The sequence below is a fragment of the Cervus elaphus genome, chromosome 8 (assembly GCF_910594005.1).
Source record: "Cervus elaphus chromosome 8, mCerEla1.1, whole genome shotgun sequence".
In the NCBI taxonomy this organism is placed as follows: domain Eukaryota; kingdom Metazoa; phylum Chordata; class Mammalia; order Artiodactyla; family Cervidae; genus Cervus; species Cervus elaphus.
The window spans coordinates 2,683,318-2,700,059 of NC_057822.1; the positions used below are offsets into that span (position 1 = coordinate 2,683,318).

General features: G+C 61.8%; 1 protein-coding gene across 8 annotated transcripts in view; it reads right to left on the reverse strand.

Moving 5' to 3' along the window:
* Window positions 1-4,352: 4,352 nt before the first annotated feature.
* Window positions 4,353-16,742, reverse strand: part of UBR4 (ubiquitin protein ligase E3 component n-recognin 4) — a 130,836-nt gene continuing 118,446 nt past the window's right edge. For 7 of the 8 annotated variants that reach the window (XM_043908976.1, XM_043908973.1, XM_043908972.1 and 4 more), the window contains 8 exons: window positions 16,177-16,290; window positions 15,204-15,346; window positions 14,747-14,872; window positions 13,487-13,681; window positions 11,007-11,231; window positions 7,896-7,986; window positions 6,962-7,124; window positions 4,353-4,945 (listed from right to left, as the gene is read on the reverse strand). In XM_043908976.1, the coding sequence (XP_043764911.1) occupies window positions 4,881-4,945; window positions 6,962-7,124; window positions 7,896-7,986; window positions 11,007-11,231; window positions 13,487-13,681; window positions 14,747-14,872; window positions 15,204-15,346; window positions 16,177-16,290 (1,122 nt within the window). In that variant the 3' untranslated portion in view covers window positions 4,353-4,880. The other variant, XM_043908979.1, reaches the window with a different exon arrangement.

The window sequence follows — 16,742 nt, forward strand, 5'->3', positions numbered from 1 at the left end:
GTACATCGGAGCCCAGGAATCACGCCCGGCATGGTGCTGGGCCCGGGCGGGGACTCAGTAAACAAGAGTGTTGTTCAGTCGCTCAGCCGTGTCCGACTCTGCGACCCCATGGGCTGCAGCAGGTCAGGCCTCCCTGTCCATGACCAACTCCTGGAGTTCACCCAAACCCATGTCCATTGAGTTGGTGATGCCATCCAACCATCTCATCCTCTGTCGTCCCCTTCTCCTCCTGCATCAGGGTCTTTTCAAATGAGTCAGTTCTTCGCATCAGGTGGCCAAAGTACCAGAGTTCCAGCTTCAGCATCAGTCCCTCCAATGAGTATTCAGGACTGATCTCCTTTAGGATGGACTGGTTGGATCTCCTTGCAGTCCAGGGGACTCTCAAGAGCCTTCTCCAGTCCCCAGTTATCTAAATCTATTAACAGCTTGACAGCGGGCAAGAAGCCCCCCTTGGAGGCTGAGGCAGGTGAGCGGATAGCTGGAGCTGGATTAACAAGGTCACGGGGCAGAGATGGCGGAGGGACCTGAGAGAGAATCTCAAGAGCAGCTGCTGGAAGACTTCCCTCGTGGTCCAGTGGTTAAGACTCTGCACTTCCAATGCAGGGGGTGCGGGTTTGATCCCTGGTTGGGGGACTGAGATCCCTGGCACCATGCAGGGTGGCCAAAAAACAAACAAAAACAAAGAGAGACCCATCTCCTCCAACCCTGCCAGTGCTCAGGGTTCCCACGCCAGGGACGGCACTTCCCCTGGGCCCCTCACTGACACCCCCGTAAACCCCGGGATGGACTCTGGCCCCGGCCAGCGGCCCCACTCAGCCCCCCTCAGCATCGGGGACTGTGGCTCTCCCGCCCAGGGCACCCAGCCACCATCCGCTCCCCCGAGGGGCCTTGGCGGAAGCGCGGGGCCTGCTCCGGACGCGGAGGCTCGTTGGCACCTGTGGGCAGTGCCCAGCAGGCACCACACTCCACCCGCCACCTTCTCTCCCTGGAGAGCTGCCCTCCTCCGGGGCCACCTCTGCCCCCTTTTTCCTCTCTCCACGGTCGGCCAGGCCGTGGAAAGCCTTCTCCACACAGCCGGGTGACCGCCTCAGTGCCGACTCTGTCGGCCCAGGAGACGGGAGAGGACAAGGGCTGAGGCTGTGGCCTCGGGCAGGCCTCCATCCTGCGTACCCCACCGTCCCCGGCCCAGAGGGACCAGAGGGCACCTTCCCAGCTCTGAAGCCGGCGGAGGGCTCCGGCCTGGCCCACGCCACCGGACACAGCCCGGAGCTCTGGAGGGCAGGGGGGCGCCCACATGCTGAGCCCCGGGGGAAGAGCCCTGCCTGGCACATTCCTCGGCCAGAGGCTCCAGGCTCAGCCGGGAGCAAAGTGGGCCAGCTGGCGGCACACGAACCTGCGCCAGGCTCCGAGACTGAGATCGGGTGGCAGACGGGGACAGACGGGAAAGGCAGCAGCCCCGGGCAAGGAACGCAGAGCTGCAGAGACACAAGGAACCCGGAGCAAACAGCGACCACTGAAGCGCGGGGCCTGCTCCAGACGCGGAGGCTCGTGGGCTGGCGTGAGCACAGGCGGCGCGTGCATGGCCGCGTGTGTGCTGCTGAGCACCTGTCCTGGCGGCCAGGACGGCGGAGGGCTGGGTGGAGGGGCGGCAGGAGCAGGCGACGTGGGATCAGGGAGGAGGCAGGCTGAGGGCTGTGGGCACAGAGACAGCAGCACCAGAGCCAGGCTACAACTCGAAGGCAGAGGGAGTCTCCCTTCCGGGCTGGTCCCTGGCCCCCGGGGCCCACCAGGCCAAAGCAGCAGGACGCACCCGGGGCCAGGCTCCACCGGCATTCGCCGCGGGACCAGCAGGGCACGCGTGACAACTCGGCAGGTCAGCAGTGGAGCTGCACTGGCCGTGGCCCCGTGTCCGATGCCCCATCGCCACCCCTGCGCTCGGAAGGGTCTCAGCTGCACGGCTCGGACGGTTGGCGCGCTCCTGGGCCCTCGGCATCCCGCACGCCGCCCCGTGCCAAGGGGACAGTCCAGACCGGAGGGCACACAGGCAAGCGGGGCGGACGCGACCTTGGAGTCCCACCCCTGCCCGCCCTGACTCCCGGCAGGCAGACCGCTTCCTGTGGGGCCGTCTCCTCACCTGGGAGCGGGGAGAGGCGGAATGCCTGCCCCCACACGTGGGGCTGACGCGGGAACGCTGACGAGAAGAGTCCCGACGTCTCGGCCAATAAAACCGAGGGTGGGGGCGGACAGAGGGGCCTCGTGGGGGGCGGGGGACACTTGACCCCCGTGTGGTCCCCTCACAGAGCAGAGCACTGAACTCGGAAGGGCGGGGGCCAGGGAAGATGCAACCCGCTGGAAGAGCCCCGAGGCCTTAGCCTTTTGCTCTAGAAGAAGGGGCTGAAACCCCGTCTCAGGCTTTATTGCTGAAGGCAGACTCCAAGGTCTTAAACCCTGCAGCCATCATCAGGCGGGGCCAGCCTGGCGTCCTCTGAACCCCCCACTGGGGTCGCCTGTTGAGAAAGACAAGGACCCACGAAGCAGTCAGCCCAGAAAACGGCTCGGGACGGGAGGGGACCAGCTCCTCCGGTACCTCATGTCCTTTGCTGCCCTCGGGAGACGCGGGCTGGTGGAGCGAGGTCTCACCCTTGGCCAGTCTCCACCCCGGCCCAAGCTCCGCCGGGGGCCCCACCTGGGACCCATCACAGACCAGGACGGCCTCCGTGCCAGCCAGCCAGCCGTGACTGAGGCGGCCCCTGGAAAGCACCCCAGGAAGAAACCAGGAAGAGCTGTGACTGTGAAACAAGGGGCTTGGTGCCAACTGATGGCCTGGGCCAAGGTTCTGAGGCTTTTGCAAGAAATCAAAAAACAAAGGGCAGAGAAAAAGTGAACATCTCATCATGAGCTTTGGGGACCCCAGCCCTGCCAGCCCAAGGAACCAAGCCGTGGCTGAGCTCCTGAAGGTGCTCGGTCAGCCTGTGGCCCCAAGGCATGAGCACACGCGCGGTTCAGCCTCCGATGGCGCTCGCGCAGGTCCAGTCCTGCCTGCTCACCCGCACCCTCCCCCACGCTCCCCGCGGGCATGCTGGCCCAGATGCGGCTGCTCCAGCTCACTCCCGGCTGGGAGGTTATGTAAGAGCAGCTCCACACAGCAGCGTGGACCCGGGAGGTCCTCGGGACACAGCAGGGAGCAGGAGACGATGGACCCGCCAGAGGGAATGAAATCGCTGTGCTCGGGTGAGAAGCATGTTCCCGACAAGGCCCGTCATCCACCTTCAAAGCCGGACATATCTGGACCCCACCTGAGACGCAGAGTCAGTTAAAGCCAAGATTCCACAAACTGCAATGAGTTCATCAGTGATAAGGACAGTCACTTCCTTACCACAGGGCAGCAAGTAAACTCATGTAAACCAAGCAACCATCCTACCCCGCAGAGACGGACAGTGCATTTCACGGCGGGGGTGATGTGGCGCCATGGAGGGGGGGGGGAGCTGAGATGTGAACGAAGGGGTGGGTGCCTTCCCGAGCCGGGCGGCCCCTCAGGAAGCCCAGCCGCCCACTCACACCCCCAGGCCCCCGCGCACTCGCACACACTGTGCTCGCCTGCCAGGGCCTCCAGCCCGGCTCTCACGACAAACCGCCTCCGTCTCCCGGGTGACTGCCTGTGGTGCCTGGCCGGGGGCTTGGGCAGGGCCCCAAGTCCTGGCTCCGGGCGTCCTCTGACGATGCCTGGTGTGCCTCCTGTCCCAAACGGTCTGGCCTGAGCGGGGAGCCACATAAACTGGACATTGAAACCGGGGAGGCAGAGGCAGAGTGGCGCACGGGGAGCTGAAGGAGGCGGCCACTGCAAGCTCTCCCTCCCCGCGAGCCCTTGGTCGCATCGGCCTTGCCCTGAGATCTGGGGAGCTCACGGGGGCCCTGCTGCCTCGAGGAGACGGCTGCTGCCCACTGATGTGGGGAAGCACGGCTCCCGGCCCCCGGAGGCAACTGCCGCAGCGGTTCAGGACACGGCCTCAGGGGCACAGACCTCTGCTCCAGCGGCGACCAGCTGGGGGGCCTTGAGCAAGCGATGCAGGTTCACAGTGCCCTCCGGCAGGGCTGTTAAAAAGACTAGAAATCACACACACACGGGCCTGGCAGAGAAGGCGCTCATAAGGGGCAGCTCCTCGTCATTCTAAGTCTGCCCCAGGCCTCTCCCAACGTGGCAACCCTGCAGAGACGTCACCGAAGGATTGCGAATTCGAATGCCAAACACCCTCTGCTACAGAAAGACCAGCGCCCAGCTATGCTGAGCCCACCTTTGGCCGGGGACTAGAAAATCACGTGTCTTTGGGCTCCAGCTCTTCAGGCCCAAACAATGAAGAGAGAAGCCAAGGCATTTATTTCAGGGAAGATCACAGCCGTCATACGCGGTGCCCCAACTTGCTGGCTGAGAACAGACAGGCTCCATTCGGCGCCAAGAGACCGCGAACACGATACATGCGGCGCTCCCTGCCGACGCCGGCAAGGGCCGTGCAGGCAGGGAGACGTACTTGGCCAGTGTCACCGAGGAGGGGCTTGAGCGCAGGCAACACCTTCCTTTCCAGCGGGGATGAAGTCACTCGTTTATTTCTCAACATGTGCACACGCAGGGACTCAGTGGGCCAGGACAACTCGCGGCTCCCAGGTATGTGCAAGTCCTTCGACAGCTTGGGTTACAGACAACTTCAGAGCTAGCGCACCACACACACGAGATACAACAGGAAGCCTAAGATCCCAAGCCACTCCAGGAGGAGTGAGGGGAAGGGGAGCAGTGACACGGCGCCCCAGGGGATCACGTGGGAGGAGGGACACCAAGGGCGCAGGCAGGCAGCTTCCGTCTCTGTCGATCGGCCTCCGCGTGGGGCTCAGGGCACTGAGTTCAGCAGGTCCTTCAGGAAGCTCTCTGCATCCGTGACTTCTGACAAGAGACCTGGAAAACAGGCGGGGGCTGCTTAGCCGCGGCATGCACGGCCCAGCCCGAGTCACGGCAGCCGCGTCCTTGTGGAGAACACAGGGTCCCCCAAAGAGCTCCAACAGCTGCTCACCGGAGCCCAGAGACGGCCGGGAGACGGTCACCGAGCAAACACCCGCTTGCCGGTCAGGGGCGCCGCGCTCATGATCTCCCAAGAGTGGAGATGCTAAACCTGGGTTCCTGGACCCTGCAGGGAGCCTGCAAGTCCACAGTGGCACAGCGCACGAAGGAGGGGTCTCTGGAAAGCATCTCTGCGGCCTTCAGCATATTTCAGACGGACCGGAGGCCAAGAAAGGCAGACCCCACCACCCTCGGGGGCTGGGACCCAACCCCTGATCCCGGGCCTGGTGCCAGTGGCCAGTGCTCAGGAGCTCTGTTCCCTCCACCGCCAGATGGGGGGCCAGGGTTCAGACGAGGCCAGTCTTGGCAAAGTGCCACGGGCACAGCATCGGGCCCCCTGCAGCCCTGCCCCTCCCTCACAAACAGGGTTCACATTTGACCACCGTGGGGCCGTCAACCCGCAGGCCTGGCCAACGCTCAGACAGAGGTGTCTCCCGGCAGCCCTGCTAACGGAGGGAGAGTGACTCCCATCAGTTCTTGCTGGTTTTGGAAGGTGTTTCTGTCCTTGTGTTTGAAGAGGGTGTGTCTGATGTTCTGAAATTTTCTACCACTTTGAACAAAGCAATAAAGCCAGGCTGTGAACACCTGTGCTCGGAGTGCAAGGGGAAGAGGCTCCCACCCCACTTGACAGGGCCTTGCTCTCCCTGCCCGGGGCTGACGCGAAGCCCCTCCTTCCCATGCCCACCCCCTCCTCCTCTGGCCCAGACTCTGCCATTCTGGAGATGCTCCACAGACCCCTGGGCAGCAGGCATGGCGCTGGGCCCTGAGGACACAGACACAGGATTATCTGCTCTCACTCAGGACTGCCTTGCGATGAAAAGCTAAGAGTGCAGCCAAAGTGAAGTGTCCAGGCCGAAAAGACTCTCCTGAGAGCACCAAGTGAAGTGAACAAAGAGATGAGGGTTGGCATTGCCAAGCCCTAATGCCCAGGCGACGCGGGGGGCAGCAGGCCCGCAAAGGCAAAAAGGGCGCCCAGCCCGCGCTCTGGCTCTGGGAGCCCCGCAAAGGCAAAAAGGGCCCCCAGCCCACAGGAGCGGGGCAGGCGTGGCCCCGCGCTCTGGCTCTGGCCGGGGGCGAGGCTGCGGCCTCAGGGGGTGTGGGGCCTTCGTCCCGGGTGGGTTTTCTCAACGCTGGCCCAAGGCCCCTCCCCTTGCTGTCACCTGCTGCGTCACGAAATCACACAAAGTGTGATGTTTGCAGTTGGTACGACAGGTTCACTGCCTACAGACTGGACACTGAAAGACAACAGTGGCCTTCAGCTCCCCAGCGGGGGTGAGGGCCTGCCTGAGGACATCGCGGGGACGGCAGGTCAGGGTGCTGCACTGTCCCCACCAGCAGGGCCGTTCTCTGCTCTCCCTCGATACTATTTCTCTCAGGAATCAGAGTTGGTATCACCCACACCTCCCCAGGGGGCAGCTGTGACGTATGATGTCTGGATCCCCAAGAGGCAGGAGGAAGACAGGCAAGCTCCATGCTAATTCTGGAACTGCTGTAAGCAGTCAGGAAGCCAGAGGCACTCTAGTGCTTTTTCCAGGCACTCCCACTGGGAACCTGCTCAGTCATCAAAGCCTCGGGCATCCCACCTGTAAAGCGTGCACAGACACAGCTCCACCTCACGCTGGGATGCCCTGCGTCCTGGGGAAGCGCGTGCGCTGCACACAGTGCCTGGGCCGAAGTGAGCCCCATGCCGCAGCTGCACCTCCTTAACCAGCGACCTGGCAGGCACACACCTCTCCCGGGCCTCGTGAGGGTCGCCCACAGGCTGGCTCTCGCCTGTTCTTCCCTGCGTATGAAGATGAAAGCAACGGCCAGCCCCTCTATGGTCTGTGAAAGATGAAAACCCTTGACACTGACCGGCGGCATCGAAGAACTCCGAGAAGGTCTCCACCGGCATGAACTCCTCCTGGAAGGCCTTCAGGGCCTTGTCGGCGGCCTCGTGGATGGGCATGTCGTTGTGGCGGATGTACTCGGCGAGGGAGCAGGACCAGCCTCCCTCCGTGTTGCTGGTCGGCACCTTCTACAAGAAGCAGCAGGAGACGGGCCGGGCGGTCACCGGGGCCCCAGCCCAGGCAGGGAGCACGCGCGCCCTCCCGTCACACCCACATTTTCCCTGGAGGACGCATTCTGCTTCCAGGAGCAACACCGCTTCCGACCACTCCTCTCACGGCCCCTCTCAGGCACGAGTCCTGGGAACCCACAAGCCTCGACAGGCGACACGCCCTCCCCTCCCCACACCTCCCACACCCGCACTTCCCCAGGAAGAGGGGCTCATCAACACGGTTTAATTGAGCTGTTTCACCCAGATGATGGAAGGAGCCAGCTGTAAACCCTCTGAGTCTCTCAAGGCAGAGAGGAGGGACCCTATTATGAAGGTGACCAAAAAGTTCATTCGGGTTTTTCCGCACTATCTCATGGAACAAACTTTCTGGCCAAGCTAACATAAGCTGGGCTGGAATAAGTTACACTCACACAAGGCAACGGACTTGACCCGAGAAAGGGACAAGAGCAACCAGCACCAAAGGGTGACTTTGGCGGTGGGGGGCGGGGGGCACCCGCCTGAAGGACAGGGTTTGCAACAGCAGGGGACGGGGCCCAGGAACGGAATGGCCGTGGGTACAAACGCAGTCACGGACAGGGGTCTAAGCCACTGGAAACCCTCCCCACGGTGGGTGGGCGCCGCTGTTTCTCAGGGGAGCTGGTGGAGCCGGAGGCCAAGGCAGGGCCAGAGCCCCCACACAGACGTCCACATGCCTGCCAAGCCCAGCCACGCTCCCAGGGGCCGCCTTACCTTGAACATGTTGTAAATGAGATCGACAAGGGCCCAAAAGAGAAGGGAAGAGCGATACACTGAGTAGTCCTTCGACGCCTTGTCTGTCAGCCTGGAAAAGTGTCAAATCTCAGGTCTGAGGCCCAGGGAGAGACTCACAAGGAGAGAGCCCAGCGCTCTGGGAGCAGGGAAGGACCCTGGGAGTCATGCCCCCCTCGATCCAGCCCCCTCAGCCACCTTCTCAGAGGGACGCAACTGGGGCCAGAGCTGCTGAGGCGCTGGGGCCTGGGGCTCATTCACCACACAAGATGTCCTGTGCAAGGCACCTCAGCCGTGACCCTGCCGAGTCAGGGGAGATGGGGCAGAGGGGGAGAGAAGCCGCAGGCGTGGCGGCCAACAGGCTACTGCCCCCAAGAGACGAGGCGGAGCCCGCGCTCCCCTGGGTTCAGCCCCACACATGCTCTCAAACTTGACGGGATCTAATAAGTGAGGGAGGAAACAAAGGCTCTGCTTCAGTCCCTACGTTCCCACCAGCAGAATTTTTACCTAAACCATCCACACACAGGAACTCATCAACCACGTGCCATGTTGAAAAACAGAAGCTGGTGGAAAGCTGGTTTTGAGCAACAGTGACGACTGGGACAGGAGCTGCAAACACCCCGACACGTCCCAAATCCCGGGGTAATCCCAGAGCTGCTCACCACGCCCCTGGGTTCCTGAGCTGCATCACTGTCACCCAATCCAGTGATTCAGTTCAGGCTCAGAGAGCAGCCAGGAGTCCCGGGGCGCTGGTGACAGCAGCGTCTGCCGCCTACTCAGCAGCGGCTCTGGTCCCAGGAACGATTACAGAAGACAGAGCCGCCGAGAAACCCAGGGACGCCAGTCCTCTCGTCACGGGTGAGGTGCCAGTGCCCGGATGCAGTGTCTACAACCCAAGATCTAGGACAGGTGTTGTCTGTAAGGGCTAGAGAAACCCGTCATGAAGATTCTACCCCCGAAACAGAGTCTGCAACCAAAAGGACCAGACTTAGGACTGAAATGTGCATGCATGCACATGTGTTTATAAACGCTAGACTCATAAGACGAGCACAGATGTTATTCATTTAGAGGCTAAAGCCACACTGTACGTGTGGGCCTGAGTGAAGGGACTAACCAGCACAGCACACCTGCCCTCAGTAAACATCTGAGCTGGTAACGAGAAAGGGGACGGAGGGAGACGGCTCTGCTTGCCAAAGCGCCGCCTGTGCCCCGGCCCCAGCCTCTCCAGGGCGCCGGCCTCTGCCCCTCCCACACACCCAGCCTAAAGGGAGCCTGCTGCGGGGTGGGCCTGGAGGCAGGACGAGAGCTCTCTCCCAGGTCTGCGTGCTGGCAGATGGCAGCAGGAGAGGCTCTGACGGACACCTAGGAAAGTCCCAGGCTTAAACGCTTGCAAGTTCCTCGCAGACTTTTTCCTGAATGTGAAACCCATAGGAGAAAGCAACTTTGTGCAGATCCCCAGATTCTGTGTATCTGCCGCCCCCCACAATGGACTCAGGAGGAAGCCGCTGGGCAGCACTGCCCCGACCGCCAGGGGCCCCTCGCACGCCCTCCTCGGGGAGGCCTGCTGCTCTGCCGCCCGGCTCACACCCCCACGCCCGCCTGCGCTGCTCCTTCTCGGAGCTCTTTTGCCTTGGTGGCAGGAACCCGGGGTGGCCCTGCCCGACTTAATTATTTAAGGCTCATTAGTGAAGGTGACTAAACTGCTACACAGAAAATGGCAACTCATGAGCCAGCTCACGCTGGATTTCCCAATTAAGCTGTGACCAAATCGGCTTTTCCTTAACTGCCTGGGACACTAATGAATGCCAGTCTCCTAGGTGAAAGCCGCACAGCTCCCGTGGGCTCGGGTTTCACACCTGTCACCGAGGGCCTGTGCCCAGCGGACAGCCACTCTGCGCCGTGGACGCGGGCCGAGCCTGCTCACCCACAACTCAGCACCGCCCACAGCCAACTTTCTGATTCCGAGGAGCGAGCTAAGGGCTAGGATTCCTCAGCGATTCTTGAACAACAACAAAGCGAGCTAAATATTAATGCTTCGGGCTCTTGGGAAACCCTGGGAAGTGCTTGGTCTGGAATGGGGATGGGGGATGGGCAGGACTCTAACAGAGGCCGGGGCAGGCTGGGTCCACCAGCGGAGCTCCAATCTGCTCTCTGGGCCATGAGGTGCCCACAAACAGCAACGGGATAAATCGGAGCAGACGGAGGTGGAGACACCAGGTGCGCAAACTCAGGCCCACAGCTGTTTCCACTTGGTTTGTCACTACTGGGGCCCAAAAGCTCCTCCTCTGTGCCCTTGTTGGAAATGTCCCCTTGAATCCTAAATACACGAGGACAGACCTCCCCAAAGCGAAGCAGGTTTCCCTCAAGGGGCAGAAGCAAGCCACCAACCAACACCCTACTCTGCAGCCTGGGTACGTGGACTGCGGGGGCCACCCCGGGCCGAGAGCCGCGTCACGGGGCCCCCGAGGCGTGCGGGAATCCACGCGGTCCTTACAGAGGGCTTCTCGCTGTTGTTGTCTGCAGTTGTTTCCCTCAGGACACCTCCCTGATGACCCAAATCACAGCACGGGGTCATGAAAACGAAGACCACTTCCTTCCTAAAACGCCCTCCTTCTTCAGAAGGTATCCAGTAGCAGAGACAGAGGAAAGGCTCGCAGAACACGGGGCAGAGGGGAGAGGAATGTGACCAAGGAGAGAGATGACGCATTTTCAATGTCAGAAAAGAAGCTCCCCGAGCACGGCCCTGAGGCTTTGCTAGTTTAAGCCAGGCTTAGCAAGATTTGGAAAACCGGGCTACCTGTCCCAGCCGCCTGCCAGCCCAAACTCTTCTCCTGAGAGGCTGCAGGTGGTGCCTGGCTGACTTCCTCCCTAAGGAATTTCACAGAGGTGAGCCCAGCTCACTCCTAGAGGCTGAACTCCTGCCCGCCATCAGGCCGATACTCTCGGTGAGACAGTCTGAGCGGGGTCAGGGTCAACCAAAGGCTAATGAGCTGCCTCCTCTCAGCACCTGACATTCAGCCAGCTTCTCCAGAGTGGCTTTCAGAGCCCAGGCAACAGCCTCCTGAGCAGAGGCTTCCCGAAGCGAGCACTGACCTGGTGGCTCCCCCTGGAGATACTGCCCGGGCCTGAGAGGTCACCAGCAGCCTCCGCAGGATTTCCACGCGGACAGCTCGCCACTTCTCCGGGGGCAGGACGTGCAGGGCCAGGACCGTGAAATAGTGGGGCCCATCCACTTCGAAGGCACTCTCCACCCACTTCTCCTTGGGCTGCTCCAGAAAGCCCTGGAGGTTCTTCTCCTCTCGGGATGTTGCTCGGGTTCTGGAAGAAAGGGGACACTCTGAGAACTGGGCAGACGCAGGCCCGAGCAGCAGGAGGGGCGAGGGTGTGCCCGGCTTCCCACTGGGAAGCCTCCCGAACCGCCCCTCATGTCCCTTTCCAAGGGGAGCAGCCGCCCTCCAAGTCCTCCTCGGTGGCATCCTCCTCACCCCCCACCCCAGCTCCGCACAACTCCAACGTGCACGTGACCAGCACTTCCACAAACACTCCACCGTCTCACTCTCCTGATGACCCTGGAAGCTGACAGCCAGCACCTCTTTACCAGGGTATGTGACGGCCTGGGGGGTGAGGTGACGTGACTCAAGTCTCTGACTCACAGGCCCCGACTCCGTGAGTCTCAGTACAGCTAACTGTTCACACGGCATTGGCCCCGGGGTCCCTCCCAGGCTACTCGGGTTTGCTCTCTTACGGCTCTTGGGCCCTGTCTCCTTCCTCAGACCAGAGTCTTCCCGGCGCGCCCTGCTCCCCGTTCCCGCACCCCTGCGCGGCAGTAACAGCGGCGATCGTCCACTTCCCTGCCAGGTGCGTGCTAAGCTCATCTCGTTCGATCCTCACGAGAACCCAGGGAGACAGCTACCCCCTCAGTGTTAAAGGAGGGACTGGGGTCTGAGCAGGCCGTCTGGCTCCGCCTCCCCCGCATGGATCCCCACTCTCTGCCAGGAAGCTTCCGCCAGCCGCTGGATGGGCCCTGGAGGCCACTGTGCCCTCATGACCCGGATGGCACTCTCAGACCCAGAGGGCCTGCTGCCCTTTATGACCTCGTGGAGGGAAATAAAAACACACAGGGGGCACAGACGCAAGGTCATGCGGCCTGCGGATGGCGCTGCGGGACACTGGACGGGGTGGGTGGGGGTGGTGCAGGGTCAGCACGCCCTCTCCTGCTCCACGGACAGAACGTGCTGGGACGGGAACAAGGGACTCAGAATCGGGAACCAGAAGCTTCGTGCCATCGCACGACCCGCTCAACTCTGCTGGCTCGTGACACCCTCACCTTCACATACAAAGGCGGGAACCCTGCTCAACCAGCCCCCATGACCAAGCTCACACGCCGTGAGCCGGTGAAGGAGGGAAGCGGCGCCTCTCCGTGTGGCTGCCGGCTCAGCCCTCACTGACCAGAACGCTGGACACAGGCCCCCCCGGCCCCCGCTGAGGGGCTGGAGCCTGAGTCACGTGCGTCTGCCGTGGGAGATGCAGACACGCCTGAGGCCGCGGGCTCTGCTCCGCCAGGCAAAGCACGTGGCCTCTCCAGGTCCGCTGCGCTCCCCGGGGCACGGGGCAGCCCCTGCCACCTCACGGCTGCCAAGAAGAGACAAGGGCCCCTCAGAGGCCCACGGCCGGGCGGGGAGCGCTGCTTAGGCCTGAGGCACCGCGAGGGTGGTGGGAACGCCCTGGCTGTCAACAAGGCAGGCTGCCTCCTCGGTCTAAACAGCTGAGCGGGTGAGGTCATGATGGGTGGAGACCCGCCAGCGCCTCTCTAACAATGAAGACTGCCGTCTCCAGAGCAGCCTCCTGTTTCACGGGGAAATGGAAGGGAAGGAGAAAATCACTCTGCTGAAGACCAGGAAGGGTAAGAGAACGATCGCTCTGTTGCTAAACTGAGTGCAGCTGCCTCGGGTGGACTGTGCTCGGCCTCTCCACCTGTCAGCACCGGCCCCACGGGCGGGAGACTCTCACTAGAATGGGGCCCCAGGCATGACACCATTTCAGTCAAATCGAGGAGCTAAGCACGTTCCATCTCTCAGCTGGGTTTTTAAAGCAGGGCAGGCCACTGACTACTCTCTGCCGTCTCAGGGCCCCCGACCGCTCCCAGCGTACACCCCGGTGAAGACACCTGGGTTTTCTCCTGGGCTACCTTAAACAAGCCCTCTCCCCTCACAGTCGCCAGAGCCTCACTCACTGGAGAGGAAACAGGGATAGCCAGTCCAGTCTCCACTTACGGATACCCGGCCTGTGGTCCTCCAGCCGTGACACCTCACCGGGAACAGCCTGTCCGCTCTGGCCCAGGGCCCCCCACCCAAGGGAACAGTCTCACAAGCTGGGGCTACGCTAAAGCAGAAGCTTCGACGGTCTGGCCTCTCCACTCCCTGCTCCCGCTCTGGCCAAAGGCCAGTCCTAGGACGCAGCCCTCGGAGGGAGCCGAGACCTCTGTGGAGAAGGAAGCGCCTACCGCTTCGTCCTGAGTGACTCCACAAAGACCAACGTTCCCGCCGCAGCACACGCCGCCCGGGGATACGCACGTGTTCAGCACGTAGAGCACCGTGTGCACGATGTAGGGGATCAGGTGGATGTTGCTCTCGCGGCCGCCCCCGCCCGTGTCCGCGCTGAAGGACTGCTCCATGGCGAAGCGCAGGAACAGCAGCTTGATGTCGTGGATGTTGAGCTGGTAGGTGGGCTCCCGCTGGCCCGTGCACTCCTGGAGGTAAGTGTTGTGCCTGGGGGAGGGGACAGACGGCGAGGTGGGAGCCAGCTCCACAGCAAGGACCGCTGGCGAGGCCGCCGGCCGGGCGGGGGCAAAGGTCACACCGAAGACAGGGAGAGGAGAGGACGGGCAGGGCTGGGGGGCGAGCACGGCGCCCTTTCATTTCTGCTGTGACTGAACGTGAAGTTCTCCAAGCTCTGAGGGGAACGCACTGGTCTGGGGAGCCATTCTTTGAGAGACTAACGTCATAGAACCACAACTGGAAGTACATTTTGGAAGAAGAAATGTAGGACTTCTCCACTCTGCCAAGGTGATCTATCCACAAGCATCATCTACTCAACCTCCAAAAAAAAGGTTTTTCCATGGTGAACATACGTCAACATCTACCTGGGTTCTGCTCAATTAACTCTGGGCCTCAGTTTCTTCCCCTGTAGAACGTGCCTAACAATGACATACAGTGAGCAGTTCACCACGGCCCGTCTGCCAAGTACCTGATCCCTGAGCTCAACAACAGGACTCAGGACGCGCACCGCTGTCCTAGACATCCGTGGGAGACGAGGGCCTCAAAGAGGGTTCTGCAGGTCCACTCTGAATTCTAGGACAGGGGCAGCTTTGAAAGGAGCCCGATATTCCCCAAGCCGCTAAATTATTTTCATTATTTGAAACTCAGAGGAATGGGAAGTCAACTCTGGGAAATTCTGGCCTCGAGGATCAAGTCAGGGGTCCCGTGTCCCGAGTCCTAAGATCAGCAAAGAAGGGCAGGCAGCAGAAAGCCAGAGACTCCTCCCGGGGCCCAAGGAGCTGAGGGTGCAGGGTCCTCCCAGCAGAGTCACTCCTGCTCCAGGCAGCTCCCGTGAGCAAGCGAGGATGGACGTGGATCTCCAATGACGGGGCTGAGCCGATGGCTGATCTTCCTCCACCTCCTGGGAACCCCCCTCCACCTTTCTTCGGCCACACCACGCACCCCAACCAGGGCGTGAACCCGTGCCCCTGGCAGTGAAAACACAGACCCTAGCCACTGGACCACCAGGGAAGCCCAACCCCCGCTTCTCCATTGCGCCCCCTGCTCCACACGCACCTCGCCAGGCAGGTGGCAAATGCTGACTCGGGGACGTGGGGCCCCCAGACCGGAAGGAGCCCGTTGCACTTGGTGTTGGCGTTCTGCAGGGCAGCACTTTCCCACTCTTCCCGGCCTCGAGCCAGCCTGGATTGGGAGGAGAGCAGGGACCAGTGAGTGACTACTGACTCTACAGAGGGGCAGCCGCTTGGAGCCACGAGATGGTAAACACCGGACCCACAGCCTCCATTGGGCAAGACTGCTCTCACCAGCCCTGGGCCAAAAGCCAAGGGCATTTTCCCAGGAATGGTTCTTGGGCCTATATGGTGAAGGCAGGACACCCTACTGCCCAACGCGTAAGGGACAGAATGAAATCTTCAGGGCAGGCAGCCCCACCCCTCCCAGGCCAGGGCCCCCAGCAAGCTGCCCGCCCCCTGCAGCCCCCGGCCTGGGAGCCGCCCGCGGGAAGCAGGCGCACCTGACGGCCGCCAGGTGGCAGTCGTAGTGCACGATGTTGAAGTGGGACACGGTGCTGTAGCCCTGCTGCTTCCGCGGCTTGTTTTCCATCTCCTCCAAGGCCACCCGCTTGGTGAAGGTGTAAATGCCCAGGACCTTAGTGGGCTGCGAAGACAAGCAGAGAGGAGGCGAGGTGAGGAGCTCCAGGGCAGGCTCTGGGAGGAGGGGAAGCAGAGCAGAGGGAACCCTGGGGGCTATATTCCCACGAAGGGCTGTGTTCGTGAGCACGGGACGCCGAGCCCTGCAGCCCCTCGGCTCAGCACTTGCCGGGGCACAGCCCCGGTGAAACGAGCGTGGTGGGGAGCAACCAGAGCAAGGCGAGTGCTGGGCAGACGCGCAGAAACGCAAGGCTGAACTGTCCTTTTCTTTCTGCAGCCTTCATCTGAAAATGAAGAAAAAAGCGCCTTCCTAGTCAGTCGCTTGTTTTTCAAAACTGATCAGAAAGCCCCAAGGAACCTGTCACCTCGGGACTTACAGGCCTGGAGCCCCGCAGCCTGCCAGTCAGCAGGCCGGGGAGCGAGGCAGTCAGCTCGTGCTGGAGAGGAAGAGGGCGCCCCCGAGGCCTCAGGGCTGCGCTGTTCCCAGGCAGTAAAGCGAGTCTGGGGGCGCCGAGAACGCTGAGGTCCTGACCCTCTCGCCAGCTTACCTGCACGGGGGCAGCATGGTGTCTTTTAACAGCCCCGGTTCAGAACTGGCCTAGAATTCTGCTTTTGCTACGGGTACTGTTTCCTCATCCACAGATGAGAGCTTTTCATTACACATTTGAAGATAAAATGACCCAGCGGACATAACGGCTCTGAACACAAGGCCTGGCACAGGGCGGGACTCAGTGAGCGGCAGCTGCTGCTGAGGACTGTCCAGATCAGCCTGCCTCCCGCCTCTGAAGAGGATGGCTGGTCCTCGGCCGTGAGCCCCCAGTGGGCCTGGCAGCGCACCTGGAACTTGTAGCCCTCCCTGCATATGCAGCACGTGAGGCCCGGCTCCTCGATCAGCTCCTCCATCTGCTTCAGCAGCGCAGTCTTCGTCACCACCTGGCCCTTCTCGTTGGTCTGCAAGGGGGGCCCGGGGGCGGGTCAGATGGGGGGACACGTGGGCACACGCTGACCCTCCGCATGTGGGAAGGATGGCTGAGCTGACAGGAAACCCCTTTAGCTGGCCTCTAACGAGGGTACAGACCCAGATTCCCCCACTCTTCTCTCCCTGCAGGAACCACTGAAGCAGAGGAAACCATCCGGCTGGAACCCTGGCCAGTGGCCGCCTGCCACCAGAAAGGCCCCTCTCTTTGTGCCAGCAAGACCAGGCCTGGACTGTGGCATATGATTCATTTACTGTTCCCATGAGAGTTTTAAATCTGCTAACACTCGAGTTTGCCGGTTGGAGAAGGTCTCACAGGACTGCGGCCTCCTCCAAGGTGGGGCAGTGAGGACAGCCTGGGGCCTGTGTCACACAGACCGAGGTTCAAACGCCTGCCAGCCGCGTATCAGCTATGCGCCCTGGCCTG